The sequence below is a fragment of the Athene noctua genome, chromosome 2 (assembly GCF_965140245.1).
Source record: "Athene noctua chromosome 2, bAthNoc1.hap1.1, whole genome shotgun sequence".
NCBI classification, from domain to species: Eukaryota; Metazoa; Chordata; class Aves; order Strigiformes; family Strigidae; genus Athene; species Athene noctua.
This window is the reverse complement of record NC_134038.1, coordinates 26,963,442-26,981,645: the sequence shown is the minus strand read 5'-3', so window position 1 is coordinate 26,981,645 and position 18,204 is coordinate 26,963,442. Positions and strand designations below refer to the sequence as shown.

At 42.1% G+C, this 18,204-nt stretch overlaps 1 protein-coding gene across 5 annotated transcripts; it reads left to right on the top strand.

Moving 5' to 3' along the window:
• Positions 1 to 801: 801 nt before the first annotated feature.
• PDP1 (pyruvate dehydrogenase phosphatase catalytic subunit 1) lies at positions 802 to 9,640 on the top strand. Of its 5 annotated transcripts, XM_074898724.1 has the most exons (4): positions 870 to 1,012; positions 1,492 to 1,526; positions 1,711 to 1,753; positions 4,776 to 9,640. In XM_074898724.1, exon 4 carries the CDS (start codon positions 4,820 to 4,822, stop codon positions 6,425 to 6,427), a length of 1,608 nt encoding a protein of 535 aa, XP_074754825.1. In that variant the 5' UTR covers positions 870 to 1,012; positions 1,492 to 1,526; positions 1,711 to 1,753; positions 4,776 to 4,819; the 3' UTR covers positions 6,428 to 9,640. The 5 variants fall into 5 exon arrangements, with proteins under 5 accessions (XP_074754826.1, XP_074754825.1, XP_074754823.1 ...); XM_074898722.1 differs by lacking the exon at positions 1,711 to 1,753 and having other exon boundaries at positions 870 to 929; XM_074898721.1 differs by lacking the exon at positions 1,711 to 1,753.
• The last annotated feature ends 8,564 nt before the right edge of the window (positions 9,641 to 18,204 follow it).

The window sequence follows — 18,204 nt, the reverse complement described above, 5'->3', positions numbered from 1 at the left end:
AATGAAAACCAAAAGACACCTAATGTTGCAGTACAGGCTTCAGGGGTATCCTGCAGAGTTAATATGCTTTGTGACAAACATTTCAAGGGAAAAAACCCACAATTCCCACTCTCTAATATTAATTCTAAGTAAAACTCAATACGCCCTGTGTAAGTTTTTAGACATTTTCCCTTAACAGGTGGAAGTTAAATGGCTTTGACTCCTGATCAAAGGAGCGTGGGGGGCAGGTTGCTGCAAGGTGACTGTAGCACAGCCACACGTAGAGGACAACGGGACGAGCCACCCCGGCTTTCCCCTCAGTTCCTTACTTCGTACCAGCAGGAGGCCGGGGACAGCGCCTGGCCGGTTTTTATCCACAAATGGAGGGTCATCACCTGTAACACCCGCGTAGCGCCCGGGCGGAGCTGCCAGCGGCAGGTACGGCTGCCCTCACCTCTGCCTCAGTCCCCGGGTGAGGAGGAGTAAGTGAAGGAGGTGATGCAAGGAGGGCGGCCGGACGCGGGGTGCCGCAAGGAGGGAGCGCATCGCCGCCCGCCCTCCGAGCGCGGCGGGGCTCGCCCTCCCCCCGGCGGTTCCCTCACGGCGGGGCAGCTTCGTCCCGCTCCCGCGGCGATGGGGGCTGAGGGGCGGCGGGGTGTCCCCTCACGCACAACGGAGGGGAAGGGGGGAGGGGGCGCGTCGCCGCCACCGCGTTCGCGCCTTCCCGCCCCTGCGCAGTGCGCGCGCACCGCGCCCCCCGCCTCTTCTTCCCCGCCGTCGAGCCTCCGTGTCACGTGCCCTCCTTGCCCTCCCCGGCAGCCAATGGGCGGCGCGCCGCGCGCCCCAGGGCCTTTATAAGGCGCCGCGCAGCGCGGCGGCCGCGGGCCGGAGGCGGTTGTGGAGGCTGCGGGGGGCCGGGAGCGGCGGGTGCGCGGGGACGTCTCGGGCCGGTCAGTTTCCCTCGGTCCCTGGAGCCGCTTCTCTGTTCCGCCCGCGGGGCCGGGCCGGGCCGAGCCGTCCGGGAAGGGGCCAGGTCTGTGCCCGCGCGGCCCGGGGCGGAGGGAGGGGGGGGTGGTCGTGCTGTGGAGGCGGGCGGCTGGGGGCTGGGGGGGGGCGGCCGTGTCGGGGCCGCGCGGAGCCTGAGGGGGTAGCGGTCTTGGCCGCGGCGACGCCCAGTGCCGGCGGGCGGGCGGGCCCTGCGGGCGGGAGCGGCGCCTCGGCTCTGCCGGAAGGGAGAGTGGAGCAGGCGGGCGGGGGGCTCGGCGCCCGGCGGGGCAGCGGGTGTGGGCGCGGGCTGCCGAGCTCTCCGCGGGCTGCTCTGGGCGCGGCGCTGCGGGGCTGGCCCGCTCCCATCGCAGGCGGGCTGCGTGCGTGTGTGCGTGTCTCCTTCTCCTGGCGTCCCCCCAGTTCGTGTCGGAGCTCTCCGTCTTCTCTAACAAACTCTCTGCCTTGCTTCTCCCCCGCCCCCCGGGCTTCTGCTTTGTGGATGTTGGCGGCTTCTTGTTGTGACAGGAGAATGTGTGTGTGTCCTGGGCCCAGGCGGATCGGTATGTATCTCGCACCGGTACTCGCTGGAGCGCTGGGCTCGGGGGTCGGATGGGACCCGGGGAAGGGACTGCCAGGCTGGGCTCTGGCCGAGGGCTAAAACCTGGCCGGAGGGAAGGATTAACGATTCTGCTTGTGTTGAATGTTTCTTGTTCCTCCTCCCTGCCTCCCCATCCTCTCTAACAGGCTAATACATTCAGGTCTGTCGAGTGTCTGAAAGGCACCTGGGGTAAGTGTTTTTATCGGAAGCCATGGGTGTCATTGGCACAGTTAAGGCAGGTTTTTTTGGAGGAACCTGTCAGTGTGGCATCAGTCGGCCTTAATAATACAGTTATAATAAACCTTTATTAAAGGAAGGGGTAATATCTTTTCTGTTTTATCAGTATAGCACTACAAATTGACCATCTGACTCATTATTGGCCATACTATAATTACAGCCTGAAAGGTAGCATTTATACCCTCTTCTGGACTTGGAGAGGTATTTAATACTGACTCGTTTCTAATCTCTTGACAAATCTTGATTGGATTGCAAATTTTCTACATAATCTCTTTTCTCTGCCATATCTTGATCAACCATAATGAATTTGGCATCAAAGTAATTATTTAAGGGCTAGTTGGAGTGTTTGGTTATATTTGGGGTGCCCATATTGTGGGGATAAATGGAAGAAACTTAGGGTGATTTCATTTCAGGTAGGCAAGCTTGGAATTTCTCATCAACTAGGATTTATTAAATCTGATATGTGAAACAGCCTGATTTCTTAAGCTGGCATGGATCTACTGTAAATGATACAGGCTGTGGAAAATTTGAGGACAACTTACTACTTCCTCTTAGATTTCATGTAATATTTTATAAACTAATGATTAAAAATCAGCAAAATATCCTCTGGTGGCACTGCAGAGCCATTGTAGCAGCAGTACATTTGTATTTTTGCTTCATCATGGATCAACAGTGAAACTGTCAGAACAGTTGTGGCACCATGGATGGGTCAGCACACAAATAATTAGCAATCCAGAACTTGGTTCAGTCGGAGTCTAACAGGAAGCCAGCACCGAATCTGAGGACCAGACACTCCTGTAGAACTTTGAGGTTCCCATTCTGTAAGCAAAATTGGTGCTTTTAAATGTCATATGAAGAAATATATATAACTGTTACCAAAATAGCTCCTTCACAATTAAAAGGCAGTGAATAGATTTTAAAACCTCTATTTGGAGTTGCAGTTTACTTCTGTCATGCTGTATGCATGTGGAGCCTGGGCTGGAGAGATAGACTTTCTGGGAAGCAAATGGCCAATGTAACTTTAGTATGGATTTGGAAGTTTGAGCCAATATACTGCTGCTGAATGTTTGGCCAGCTGGCGGTGGTCCCCAGGGCTACAACCAGAGCTCCTCCTTGTAGCTGAACAACAGAAAAATGGCCAATTCAGTCTTCATAGCTGTCAGTGGGAGATCTGGGAGAGGTCAATGGACAAAAATTTTTGCCAGTATAAGTCAAGACTGACAGATACTCATTAATACAAGGAAGCCTGTGGAGAGTTAGAAATATGAGTTCTACTTTGCTTTCAGCACTTACGTATCTTGTAACAGAAATGAGCTCCAGGCCTGGTTACTTAAGGAGAACAAGCAAGCTTGGAGGGAAGAATGTGACTTGCTTCCTTCTCTTGCAACACAGAGAATGGGGTAAAGCTTCATGTATTTCCAGATACTTCTCAGCTGGTCTGGGTGATCAGAATGCTGTGGCATAAGCCATGGAAAGCTTACAGGATAGGGTGATAGCAGAATGCAATTCCTTCTATGTTGCATGATCCTTTAGATTGAGTATTAGGGCTTACTGTGTATTTTATAGGGGTTGTGTCTATTTGAAACGCTGATATGCTTGCTTACCTAAAAAAAATTTGGTGACCGAAGCATCTTGCACAACACAGCAGTATCCAGGTTTTCAGTAGACTAATTAAATCAGAGATGCAGTGGTGCTGATAGACTAGTACTTATGACTGCAGTAAGTTTTGTACAAGATAATTTATAATGGTCTCTCTAAGAGGAAGCTTTTATGATGAAATGTTATAAAAGTTGGAAAGAGAACTGAATTCCCCTTATTTGTGTGTACTTCACACAAGGCACAGTTCAGCTTTTTCCACTATGGAATTCTTTTCTCAAGTATGACATTGTAAAAGACTTGCTGATAATGAGGCATAGTGAACAAGGAATTTGAGACATTCACACTAATGTTGTGATTTGGTATGTAAATGGAGACAAGGAAGAGTATGTCTGAATAATCTTTCTACAGAAGAATTAAAAATTCTAAGAAAAACGTTTAGATGTGCAAAAAGTAGAAACTTTCCTTGGATGCTAAACTTAATAGCTTATCTTAACACTGAACTAGCTTTAGACTATTGTGCAGGGCTCTGTTCTAGTCAAGGAAGCAAACACAGCTTGCATGTAGTCCTTCAACTGAGTAGCTTTTTAAAGCAATTTATAATCCTAAAATTTACTGGGGTAGATAAGATGCTAGTAGGAGAGATGCATCTGCTTTCTACCTCTTGTATTTTTATCTGATAAGCTAGGAAATTGCTGCATAGGCTACTGTGGCTATTTCATATACATATGCCATGGTGTCACACAAGTTTCAAGTTTTGCATGTGAAAGGAGGGAGAAGAAACAAAACCTGCTACTCACTTGTGATTGCCTAAAGAATATCTGCGGTCCTACTGCTTGCTTTTAGCATCTAAGCCATCTTCATTTTAAGCCCAGTTGTACATAATTTCAAAGTTGTTTCTTGAATCTTACTGTTACATGCTTTATCTCTTCAGCCTTATAGAAGGATTTGTGCTGTCCTCCCTATGTGCCACATCTAGCTCTGCCTGTTAGGAAATAAGCAGGAAAACACATCTCCATAAAAGTCTTGTAAAAGGTGGCAATACTGTAGTGTGCTTCATGCTAACTGTTGTCTTAAGTTCTGTCTGAAGTTTCATTGTCTGTCTGGATGATGTTTTCATTTCCTGTCTGTTATCTGAGTGGGCATAAGAGCTAAAATACCTTTGCTGAACTAAAATATGTATAGCTTTTTTGTTGTAGCCCAAGGTAGTGTCTATAAACAAGCACCTCTTAGTGCCTTTTCTCAAGACCTGTGAAGCTATGAACTCCATATAATAAGCAACTTTTAGGGGCTGTAAATGTCCTTTTTTTGTAAACACAAATTTCTGGGAAAATTTCTTAGCTGTTCCCCTAAGCATAGTTGTTCTCTTGTCTTTCAGCAATTCCAGTCCGAAGCTCCAGACTACCATTGTTGTCTGATGCCATGCCAGCACCAGCTCATCTCTTTCCATTGATTCGTAACTGTGAGATTAGCAGAATATGCAGTACTGTGTGTTACTGCCACCATAAACATCTGTGTTGTTTATCATCTCATTTTGCTCACAGTCACTTCAGATATGCACCTCAGAAGAAATTTGCAGCACTTTGTAGGCCAAAGGAGAACTTCAATCATTTTATTCACGCAAGGGATTATGCTTCTACACCACAAAGATTTTACCTCACTCCTCCACAGGTCAACAGCATTCTGAAGGCAAATGAATACAGTTTCAAAGTCCCAGAATTTGACGGTAAAAATGTAAGTTCTGTTCTCGGCTTCGATAGCAACCAATTGCCTGCTAATGCTCCTATAGAAGACCGGAGGAGTGCTGCCACTTGCTTACAGACAAGAGGGATGCTTCTGGGTGTGTTTGATGGCCACGCAGGCTGTGCTTGTGCTCAAGCTGTCAGTGAAAGACTGTTTTACTACATTGCTGTCTCTTTGTTACCTCATGAGACTTTACTTGAAATAGAAAATGCTGTGGAAAGTGGCAGAGCTCTGTTGCCCATTTTACAGTGGCACAAGCATCCCAATGATTATTTTAGCAAAGAAGCTTCCAAGCTTTACTTCAATAGTCTGAGAACTTACTGGCAGGAGCTGATTGATCTCAACAGTGGAGAGACTACTGATGTGAAAGAAGCTTTAATTAATGCTTTTAAGAGGCTTGATAATGATATTTCTTTGGAAGCTCAAGTAGGAGATCCAAATTCTTTTCTTAACTACCTAGTACTGCGAGTAGCATTTTCTGGTGCAACTGCCTGTGTGGCCCATGTGGATGGTGTTGATTTGCACATAGCAAACACAGGTGACAGTAGGGCAATGCTTGGGGTTCAGGAAGAAGATGGATCTTGGTCTGCAGTTAATCTGTCCTATGACCACAATGCACAAAATGAACATGAAGTGGAACGTGTGAAAATGGAGCATCCAAAGTCTGAAGAGAAAAGTCTTGTAAAACAAGATCGTCTCTTAGGTCTCCTGATGCCTTTCAGAGCTTTTGGTGATGTGAAGTTTAAATGGAGTATTGAACTACAGAAGAGAGTAGTAGAATCAGGCCCAGATCAGCTGAATGACAATGAATATACAAAGTTTATTCCTCCAAACTATCACACTCCCCCATACCTCACAGCTGAGCCAGAAGTCATATATCACAAATTACGGCCGCAGGATAAGTTCCTGGTTTTGGCCACAGATGGGCTGTGGGAGACAATGCACAGGCAAGATGTGGCTAGAATTGTAGGGGAGTACCTCACTGGTGTTCACCATCAACAGCCAATAGCTGTTGGTGGCTATAAGGTAACTCTGGGACAGATGCATGGTCTGTTAACAGAACGGAGAGCAAGAATCTCTTCAGTATTCGAAGATCAGAATGCAGCAACTCACCTAATACGTCATGCAGTGGGTAACAATGAGTTTGGCACTGTGGATCATGAGCGACTGTCCAAGATGCTGAGTCTTCCAGAAGAGCTGGCTCGAATGTATAGAGATGACATTACAATCATCGTGGTGCAGTTCAACTCGCATGTTATAGGTGCATGTCAAAATGAGGAACTGTGAATTTAATGTAGTGAACTAGTTACCAAAGTTGTAACAATGGCCAGTATGAGCAGCAAATAAATAAAACCACCCAACAATAAAACCCCAAAAAAATCCTTGGCAAACAAATTGGTTGCTTGCTAGATTCAGCACATCTGTTGTTCTGCCTTCCCATGGTGCTCTAAATACATGGGAAGTGCTGTTGACTTAATACAAACTTGAAGAGGATGTCACAGCTTGGGAAAAGAGGTTTTTGTAATGACTTTGCACTATTGATTTTGTGAATGCTGCTAGAACAATGTCTTGAATTTGGCAGACTTGGAGGGAGGGAAGGAGGTTAAAGAATTAACTATCAAAGATCTGGCTGTTCAAGTAACAAAGCCTGATCATAAATATCTGCAACTATCTACACATTATCTTAAAAGATGGGTAAAAAGGAGTACTGCTGAATTCTTACAGGGCTAATTCTTGCGAAGTAGATATGGTTATTTGTGAATATATTGTCTACTGTTTCTTCTAAGCAGAAGGTCACTTTAACCAAGTAAGTCTTCAGTGTAACAAAGTTGTCTTGCTTTCATATAGACAGTGTCATTCACTTAAGGATATTTAAGTGTTGACTTTCAATGCAGGTCTAAGCCATAATCAATATCTGAGATTCTATTACAGCTTAGTTGTATCTTATGCACGGTAACTTCTTGTGCATTAATAGCTTCTTGGCTGTGGGTTTCTGCACAACTTGTAGGGCAATAATACATTACAACATGCAGTAAGGTACCAGGTAACTTTGTGGAGGACTTGAGTTTGCAGTATGAAGAAACTTTTTGCAAAGTCAACATTGTTGGTCAAGACTTTTGGCTTTCCTAAAGGTCATGTCCTTCATGAGCTCCACCCCTGTCTGGTGTTACTTATCTGGTAAATAAATTTTCACCTGAAAAGATCAGGCAATCATTGCTAACCTCTTTGTGGCTTTGTAATTTGCACTCATTTTCACTTTGGCTATTTCAAATGGTCACATATTGGATGTCTTGCACTCATATTTGTAAGTCAGGTTAAACTATACAAAAAAAAAATTGAAGTGTGGCTTGTAAATAGTGTTTTTAGCTGGGAAACTGGCATGCATGTGTATGTTTAAAGGCTTTTTCTAGGAACTTCATTATTAGCAGCTCTGTATTTCTGGACAGGTGGTGTATGCATGTTCTTCCAGTCCAGAATTCTATCCCAGAGCAATCTCTGAAATGGATCTTTCTGGCTTATAATGGCTGAATTTGAACTTAAAAGATTGGCTCTAGCTTGTGTGCCTAAAGTTGTTGGGCTTGTAACTGTAAAGAGTAGGGACTGACATCTAATTTATTGGTCATCAGTGCATCTATTTTAGGTATGTTGCATTGTATACGGATTTATTTTAACCTGCCGTTAAGTTAAAAACTCAAATCCTGGCTGAAATACCAGCCCTTGATGGCTGAGACAGCACCTCTAACTTGATTCCTGTGTTCCAGAGAACAATGATAGGTCAGCTTATTTCGCTTTACCGAGGTGTTTCAGTTAAAATGCCTCCCTAGCCTTCATCATAGCTAATTAACACTTCAAACACCTTACTTATTTGGTTGTGTAATGTGGCATTTGCTACTAAACACAACTGTTGCAAATTAGTGCTACTGTTACATAGGGTACACTTAGTATGAACAATGAACCTGTGCTATAGTAAACATTGACTCCTCAAACTCACAAATGCTATGTGTACTTAGTGGCCTGCAGCTTTAATATGTTTTTCTTTACCTAGCCTTACATATCAGGATCAGTGTTGCTGTAAGGTTAATGATACCTAAGTTCGCATTCAAGATGTGCACAACCCTTCTTTATTTGAAGGAAAAGAGGAACTCTCAGATGCTTAGACAAGTACTGGCTGTTGACATTGCTTCTGTATGTTGTATTTTGGTGACTGTCATTAGCTAGGTCAATACACTTTACGTTCTAACATTCAGATGCAGTATATATCTAAGCTGTTGCAGTGTTTAACTTTCTTTTTTACTGTTAAAGCTCTATTATGTGTATTGATGTATTTAACCTATGATTGTTGATATGGATTTGGTACAAGTCGTAGCTAGAAGAAATGAACATTGGTCCCATGGATACGACTTTTATTGAGGAAAAGCTGTTTTGTAGTAAAGATGTATGTATGGGGTCAGACAAAATATTTATGTATTGCTTGGAGACTTGCTCAGTATGTATGCAGTGAACAGAAGCAACATAACTGCCTGCTGAACAGGTGATCTGAACAAACATCTAACAGATTCCAATAAAATTATCAATTATGCAGAAATCCATGTGTATTGGATTGATACAGAATGTGATAGCAATTCTGCTAGAGCTGAAGCTTGTGTGTATTTCTAGAATGTGTTCTGTTGTGTAGTCTCTGTTATGAATAGACTGGATGGCCAAACAAAGCAAAGTATAAATGGAAACAGACTGAGAATTGGACTTCAGAGGTCTTAAATGCCCCTGCCTCAGGCATGTTGGTGCTGCCCTGCCTGGCAGCAAAGCTCAGATCTTTCTGTCAATATCACTCTGCATGTCTCAGTTCCCATCACCTTGTGATTACCCTCAGGGACAGTGCTGCAGATAAAGCGGCATAATTTGAGATTATTAAATTGTGGGCTATACTCTATATAGGGCAGTACAACATTTCAAAAAATCTAAAGTTCTTATCTGCAGATTAAAGTGGCATAAAAAATGAATAGATGGTAAACTAAATAGAAGCAGCTCTGCCACAGGCAGAGGACATGTTCTGGTTGCATTGTCTACACCACTTGTTGCACTGCAGAAAGTACTGCTACTTTATGTGTAGGGGGGATGCTGTGATTACTTCTCCAAATAAGGATTTCATAGCTGCAAATACATGGCTTAGCCCAGAAGGGTGGCTGAATCTTGACAGTCAATACAAGCCTTCAAGTTCACCTTCAAATCTTAAATCTTACCAATTGTTCTAGATGAATGTCCACAGAACTGTTTAACAGTTATACTAGGTAAGAGTGGGAGATCTTATCTTAGTTCATGTTTCCAACTTAAGGCTGTTAACTGTTCCCTTGTGTTCAAAATGGTTTGTGCATTATATTTGCTTTTGTCCATATTTTACAACTACTGTTGTGATAACTTCCATATTCTTCATTGACTTATGTGTGACTTGGTGAGTACAGAACTTAATAAAATATTTTTCTACTTATTTCCTCATTGCAGGGCAAGGTTTTGCATGTAGCAGACTCTCTAAATATGTAACACGTGCAGCAAGGAGCATAGTCTCATTGTGAAATGTTTATAATTAGACTTCTAAACTCAGGTCCCTGCACTTAGAACAAATCTGGAGTGAGAGGATCCCTGGCAACTATTTCTGATAAGAGCTCTGCAGAATGGCTAGGCTGCTCTGTTCTTCCTCAGTGCGGAGGCATATTTGTAATGAGATTACCTGGCATAGATAGATAATTCAGGTTTCTGGTTCAAACCACCTGCAGTGTCCTAAGCTCCCTGATGCAGACAGTCCATCTGGTTCCATTACTGCCAATAAATGTGCCATCTGATTTGCACTAGTGACCATTATGACCCCAAACTGCTGAACAGTGTAATCAATGCTGCTGCACAGCAGTCCAGAACAGAGCTAGCACCACGGTGTTTTGGGATGCCAGCGTTGGTATGCCTGATCCTATGTAAGAAACTTGTGCAGCTCCTGATTGTTGTTCTGTAATGTACAAATAGAAATGAAGTCTCTGGAGTTGGAAGATCTGGCCAAAATGCCACATCTTTAATTTTGAGATGCTTAGACTGAAGCAGATCCTGTGGGTAGTAAAAGTAGCTTTCTTCCAGTTGGCCAGATGGCACACTGCAGCTTGATGTCATTATCTTGATATATGTACAATGAACAAACTAGCTTTAACTTACCAAAACGAGCAAGTCCAAAGTGTCTGTATCCTGCAGAGAGGTGCTTCATGTATGATGGCATTCCCCACACACTGTTTGGTAGATGCTGTTTTCTATTATGTTCAGAGGCTTAAGTATAAAAGTTAAGGAGGTAAGGTACTTCATTGTGTATATGGTCCTGTGTTAAAACAAATGTGCTTAAAATGAAGTGGGCTTTAGAATGAATGCATTCGTGGTTTCTCATGCTAGGTTAACTGTGTTGTCCTTTTTCACTCTTTTTGTTTGGAAGTCCTCCATTGCCAAGTGCCTAGTTTCAGGATCTTTGCTCCTCCTTGTTTTGCTTTTTGTTAAGCAGCAAATGCAGGATGTATTAATGCCTTTCCTAGCACTGAAGTATTTGTGCAGGTAAAAAGCTTGCTAATGTGTTCTGGATTAAATTATTTATTCAACAGCTACAGCATATTTAATTGCTGTGCAAACAAGTAGATATTGTCCCTTTGTCAGGAGTGTGTTGTCAAATGCAATCTATGCAAATGCAGTGCTAGAATATTTTTCAGTTTAGCGTTAGCCTGATTTACCAAATCTTGATTAAGGAGCTATTTCTTTTAGATTAGTCTTTTAAAATATGGTGTCAATTACAGTCTGCAGTTTAAAGTTAAACACAATGTAAATGTTCTATTATCAAATACCCATGCGGTGGAGGAAACACAGTTTTTCTCTACTTTTCTCCTGTCCTAACCAGCTAGGTATTAAATGTTACTGATGCCTGAATTTTAAGTGCTGTCTTGTAAAGACCAAAACTTGGAAAAAGCTCCTGAGTTGCTCTTACCATTGGAAGCAAAGGGGAGGGGGAAGAACAAATAGACCAAGTCTTGTAAGTAATGTATCCTTTAAATGGACAAACCAATTTGAGTTCTGGTCCTTTTATTTGGCATCCCATCCATGTGAATGCTGAAGCACAACCCATGTCAATTATATGTGCTCTGTTGTTTCAGTGAAAGAAACCTTCCATGTATGTGGCTCTCCCTATATATTTCATCTGATTCTACATTGAGGGGGGGAGAAGGTGAAAAACCAACAAAGTGTGCACCTGTTCTTAGGGTTGCTAGTCTAATTGCTTGTACTGATTGCAGGGGATGTTTTCAGCAGCAGGCTCTTTGCTATCATCATGATGGATCCTTCTTTGAACAGAAGATCTATCCTTCATTTCTAGACTTTCTATTAGATTTCCTAGCTAAGAAATTCTATTTAATACAACTTGCCAATGCCAAACTATTTCTATATAGTATCATGAACAAACTACTCAATTTTAATATCCTGTGTCTGTACTTGAAGGTAGCATTTGATATATTGCCTCACATTTTAATTGCAGAATTAATCCAGTTAGGTAACTCACATGATGCTGAAAGACAGGAAGAACACCTAATAAAAACCAGGGAAATCATTGATGTTAACAGGAAATCGCTTCATGAGCTGGCACGCAACCATGCATTAAGCCCAGTTTCATTCAAAGGTTCTGTGTATTAATGAAATGAGACAGCCTGCTATGACTCTGGTCTTTGTTGGAATTGTTGCAAGCCTATAGTCATTAATTCTGTAGATCTCCCTGTTGCCCATCCTAGTACTGCCTTGCCCACTGTGGTTGCTCAACAGCTGGGGTAATTAATACACAAATACCGTTTTCCAGGATTTTATGGATTATATGCAAGTTGATTAAAATGGCTAATGGTAATTAGTGTTCCCAGTTTTAGGCAGCTGGGAGAGGATGAATGGTGCTTCCCTAATAGCAGCCTTTTCTAGAGAGGGAAAAGGTAAATATTCCTCTCTGAGCAAAAACTGGCTGCTGTACAGAAGACCAAGCTATAGTACAGCAGTCCTTGACAGGGATTTATTACTCTTACGAAGGTGTATTAATCTGTACAACGTGCTGCATTAGTACAGCTCTGCTCTGGAAGTAGTTCCTATGTCCTTGCAAAGCTCAGTGTTTTCCTGTGTATGCAGTCACTGTTGTGGGCAGGTACCTTACCAGCTTTATCTTAAGGCAACCTAAACTTGGATACCTGTGTGTGTGCCTGCATGCTGAGTGTTGAAGTTCCTATTGCAGGTGGTGGAGCTGTATTCAGTGCATTCTGTGGAGTCTCAGTAGCTATTCAGCCTGCTCCACTGAGTACAATAGAAACTTAGTCACCTTGTCCACATACAGGCAGCTCCATACAGATGTTCTCTGGAGGCAAACCTTAACCATACCTTCCAATGTCTTCAAGGATACAGTGATCCTGCAGTTGTTGCATCTGACATTTCAAGTATAATGGCTATATCTAGGTTTTTTAGTTGTATCTAATTTACCTGCAAATAGCCTTATTCTAAGGGCTGTTCTTGCCCTTTGGTTATTTAGGTATATGGAAGTTCATCTCAAAGCCCAGTGTTGTGTCTTGTGTTGACTTATGCAGGTAGTGTTACAGAGCCCTGCCAGGGTTTTAACAGTTAAGTGGGCAATGTATGGTTTCCTTTGTATAACCTCTGAAGCTTGTACTTGCAACAGTGTTCAGAATTCCTTATAGCTTGCATAAGTAGAATCTATAAAGCCCACAATACAGCTGATCAGGATCTATGTTCTTCCTTCCATTCATCCTACTACAAAGCTCAATTATAAGCACAGCTCTATGGAAAAAGATCCAGGCCTTTACATAGCTGCCCTTTATCTGAAAAAGAAATAAAAATACCTAAACTGGGTAGAAAATGCCTTTTTATCACAGAATCATCTAGGTTGGAAAAGATCTTGAAGATTATCAAGTCCAACCATTAACCTAACACTGACAGTTCCCAACTACACCATATCCCTCAGCACTATGTCAACCTGACTCTTGAACACCTCCAGGGATGGGGACTCCATCACTGCCCTGGGCAGCCCATTCCAACCCCTAACAACCTGTTCTGGAAAGAAATGCTTCCTAATATCCAGTCTAAACCTTCCCTGGTGCAACTTGAGGCCATTGCCTCTTGTTGTATTGCTTGTTACTTGGTTAAAGAGACCCATCCCCAGCTCTCTGCAACTTCCCTTCAGGTTGTTGTAGAGGGTGATGAGGTCTCCCCTCATATTTACCAAAATAGTCCAGCTTGTAAAAGACTAAATTATTAAGAAAAAAAACCAACCTTAACTTGTAGTTGATAATATGGAAGTGAGAAGAGTCTTCTAGTAGGCAGCTTGGCAACGCTGTAATGTGGCAATGGAAGGCAGACTTCTGCCAAACTGAGTCAGTGAATCTGATCTAGAAATGGACACTGTGGTGTCATTCACTGCTTAGCAAGCACTGACATGAAAGAGTCTGAGAAGCTGTCTAGCTCAATGTCAGATAAGCATAAAAAAAATGGATGTTTTGACAGACACTTGACAGTCTTGTTTTCTTTTGTGGTTTGTTTGTTTGGGGTTTTTTTACATTTGGGCCATGTTTATATAACAATGCCAAATAATCTCAAGAAGGTGAAAAGAATCTATATTCTCTAGAAACAACATGCAAGATATGCACCTCTTACAGCTGGGGCTGCTGACTACTCCTGGTACTTTGTCAAGAGTATGTAAGGAACTGTTGTGAAAATCCAACAGACAGAATAGTACAAGGCAGAGCAAAAGTCATACAAGATTAGGCCCCAAAGTAACAAAAACCCTCCAGGTTGGTAGCTGGCAAGCATCCAAGCCAATATGACTGCATTTTAAAGCAACTGTAGCAACATTTTATGAATTAAAATTGACTCAGCTATGACAAAGGTTCAGACATTTGGAATATATTCTTTAATTTGGTAAAAGACAATTCAGACAATTCTGCCTGCTGTATTTGCTAAACTGTATTAAAATATCAGAGTGCTGTGGGCCCTGTTTCCTGAGGCAGGAGCTCACAGGAGCCTTTGAAGCACATCACAGCAGTGAGATTAAAAGCTTAGTTCTGAAGTCAAGGAATTGTGAAAGTCCCTTTGATATGAGATCAAGGGATGGAGGAGATGGGTTCAGAAAAGCAACAGAATGTGTGGTTTTTCAATAACACACAAATACGGTGAATGTCAATTCTTAAAAAAAAAAATCAGGATAAATTAGGAAAAAGGGGGAAAAAATAATCAAGATCTTAATGTGTCTTTAAAGTTGAAATTGTACACAAGAAAGAAAACTGATGTGTGTCATAAAACGCATGCAGAAGGCAACAAAATAAACTGTAATGATGTCAGAAATAGCTATAAAAAGAAAGATCTTGTATCAGTTATGGTTGGTGGCATGATCCTGCTCCAAAAAAAACCCCAGGCTGCATATGAGATCTGAAATGGCTGGATATCTAAACTGAAGATCAAAAGAGCTGCTGCTTAAAAAAAAAAAGCCAAGCTGAATGAAGTACAGGTGCTACTGTTTTGGGTTTTTTAAATGAGGTTTACCATTTTTGTGCGAACATGAAAACAGAAGTTAAGACAAATGTATGGGTGCAGAGAATTTTGAAAACCAAGGACTGTGCACATTACGAAACTGTACCTTTCTGATTTTTGCATTGCTATGATACCTCAGTGCAGAAGAGAGAAAGGAAGCTGTGAGTAAGGAAGAAAAAGGGATCAGAAAGACTGAAGTGAAAATCAGAACTGAAGAGCACCCAGTGGAAAGGAAGTGGCACATAAGAATTCATTTAAATTCATTTAGTTGCTTTGACAATGCATCAAAGATAACCCACAGTCAATCAAGTGTGCTTTTTTTTTTTTTTATCACGGCCTGGTGAGGGTTTTTTCTCTGTTCCCTTTTATCTTTTTGTCAATTTTTCTATCAAAGTCTTCTAATTTGAATGATGGCTGTATGGGTTTTTTTCAGAGATTTTTGGGCCCTAAGGCAATGCTTGTAGACCATGAAAAGTTATGTTTGCTACATCATAAATGTAGTTAAAAGCAGCTATATCCTGACATTTTCATGGTAAATGCAAAACCAGAAGTTATGCTCTCATGCATTCCACCAGTTGCTGCCCAAATGAATACTAATCATTGTAGCATTCACTTGTTCAACAAGTTTTTCTAGTTCTCCATACCTATGGTGAATGCCGCTATCCTGAAGACAACATTCATTTTGACTATCTTAACTTGACCTCACCCAAGAAAAGAGCATGCTACAAGCATGGTGTCCATGTGCATTCCTTAAATGAAATATCCTCAGGGCACTCAGCAATCCTGCCAGTCCATCAGACAACTGGGACAACTACTACCAAGAGGGGAGTAAATAATCAGGTGATCGAGTTATTTGCAAAACTGAGCATCATGTGATGTCTGGCAGCTGCAGCTTCATAGGCAACTAAAATTTTTATATTAAGATGGCTTTTGGGCATACTTGATTTTCAGAAACTGCCTCTGAGATAAGTTTAGTTCCCAAAATATTCCGCTGGTTTGAAATTGGTAGAGCAATGAATAAGCCTGTGTTGATATGATTGTTTGGGCAGAACCTGACAGGAAGATAAGTCCAACATACATTTGGACTTTGCATTAGTGAATTGTTCAATTACTGGCCACACTAAGCAAAAAATTATATTCTAGAATTAGATTAGCAGGGACAATAATACATCCATACCTGATAACAAAGCAAGACAGGAATGCAAACTCCAAAGAAAATAAAAAACTGGACTCAGAGCTTAGGCATAATAATTTAATGGACAATCCTATGTATACTATGACAATGAAAGCATTATTGGTCTGGATGCAAGTTTGTAAAATGTGAAATAAAATATCTAGTTCCAGCTGAAAAAAAAAAAAAAACCAAACCACAAAATATATTTTTCCATTGTAAGTTCAAAGTTTTCTTCTAAGAGGGGTAAAAAGAAAAAACTAATGGTTAATAATAAGGATGAGAAAATGTTTGATCAAATTGATACTAGTTTTGATCTACTGGTTTAAAAAAACAATAGACCTACCCAAGGTACAGGTCTTTGCAGATGTATTTATAGGAGAAAAAAAGAAGCAGTGTAAGTTACAATGGCTGCAAAAAGCATTTTGGATTCAAGATGTGTATTAATTTTCATATGCTTAATTCCATTTGCAATCATTCACACAAATGAGTTTTCTGAATTACTCTTCAGAGAAGCAGTGAAGTACAAGTTCTTCAGTTGCTAGGATTTTCCTTAAAATTTCAATCAAACTAAACCAGTATTTTGTCACTTAAGAATTTGAATAAAACATTCTATATCTGTAAAGTCCTCCCAAACACTTTACATTAGCTGTTTACTATTTATTCCTTCATGATCTGTAATTAGTCGAGTAAAAAAAAGAGACAGTATAAGGAGGAAATTATGGTTTGAAATTTTCTTAAATGATTAAAAAATGTGCTGTGCTGTTCTTAAATGCGAGGCAAATTCTAGGTGAATTTCATCAGACTTTATTTTCATAGAATTGCAGGATGGTTGAGGTTGGCAGGCACCTCTGGAGATCATCTAGTCCAACTCCTGCTCACCCCCCACCCGGTCAGTTAGAGAAATTGCTGTCACAGCTAAACCAAATGAAACAAAGCTTCAGGCTGGTCAAGAGACGTTTGGACAGAACAAGCCTGACAAACCTCAGTCCTGAGGCCTTGCAAACTCAGTACAAAGCTTACAGCCTGTTACTAGCAAGGGGTATGCTCTATTACAGGGCTGCATGGTTACAAAGGCCATGCTGGCTCCTCCCAGCCACCTCGTTCTTCAGGTGTTTGGAGGTGGTCTCTAGGAATCCTTGCTCCATCACCCTCCAGGGGACAAGAAATGAGGCTGACCAGCCTGTAGTTCCTTGTGTCCTCCTGCTTGAAGACAGACACAACATTTCCTCTTTTCTACTCTTCAGAAACCTCTCCTGGTCACCATAACTTCTAAAAGATAATTGAGAGTGACCTCACAGTGACATCAACCAGCACTCTCAGGAGGCATGGATGTATCCTATGAAGCCCCGTAGACTTTATGTCCTTTTTTTTTTTTTTTTTTTTAGATTTCTCCTTAACTTGTTCTTTCTCCACTTCTCTTGCTCCGGACTTTTTCACAGGTTTCAGGAGCATGGGATTCCTGAAGGCTGGTCTTGCCAGTAAAAAACAAAGCAGATAAGGCACTGACTACCTCAGCTTTCTCCATGTCCTTTGTTACCAGATTTCCTACCACGTTCAGCAGCAGACCTATATTTTCCCGGGTCTTTCTTTTGCAGCTGATACACTTGTAGCAGTCCTTCTTGCTGCCTTCCACATCCCTTGCCAGATTCATCTCCAGATGGGTTTTGGTTTTCCTAGCCCTGTCCCTACATGCTTAGATAGTCTCTCTATATTCCTCACAAGTCACCTGTCCTTGCTTCTACCTCTTTTATATTTCCTTTTTTATATTTTAGCTTTGCCAGGGTCTCATTGCTCATCCTTGCAGCCACCTCCTGCCTTTGCTTGATTTCCTGCACATTGAATAGATAGAACATTCTGAAGATAGAGGAGGTGATATTGAAAACCAACTAGTTCTCCTGGTCTCCTCTTCTCTCTAGAGATGCATTCCACAGGATTTTTCCAAGTAGATACCTTAAGAGGCCACAATCTGCTCTGTGAAGTCCAGGGCTTGATCCTGCTATTTACCTTGTTCCCTCCCTGCAGGATCCTCCACCATTTCTTGGTCACTGCAGCCAAGGCTGCCGCTGACCTTCACACTGATGAGTTCTTCCTTGGTTGTAAGTGTGGGGTCCGTCAGAGTGCTTGCCCTTGTTACCTCTGTGATGACCTTTGTTAGGAAGTTCTCATCAATGCACTCCAATAACCCCCAGATTGTGCCCTTCTGGGTTGACCTACCAGCCAATATTATGGTGAGGTAGAGATTTGTTAGAATGTAAAAATTCAGGATTTAATCAACTTTATTGAATCAGTCTTGGCTCTTGTGAATACT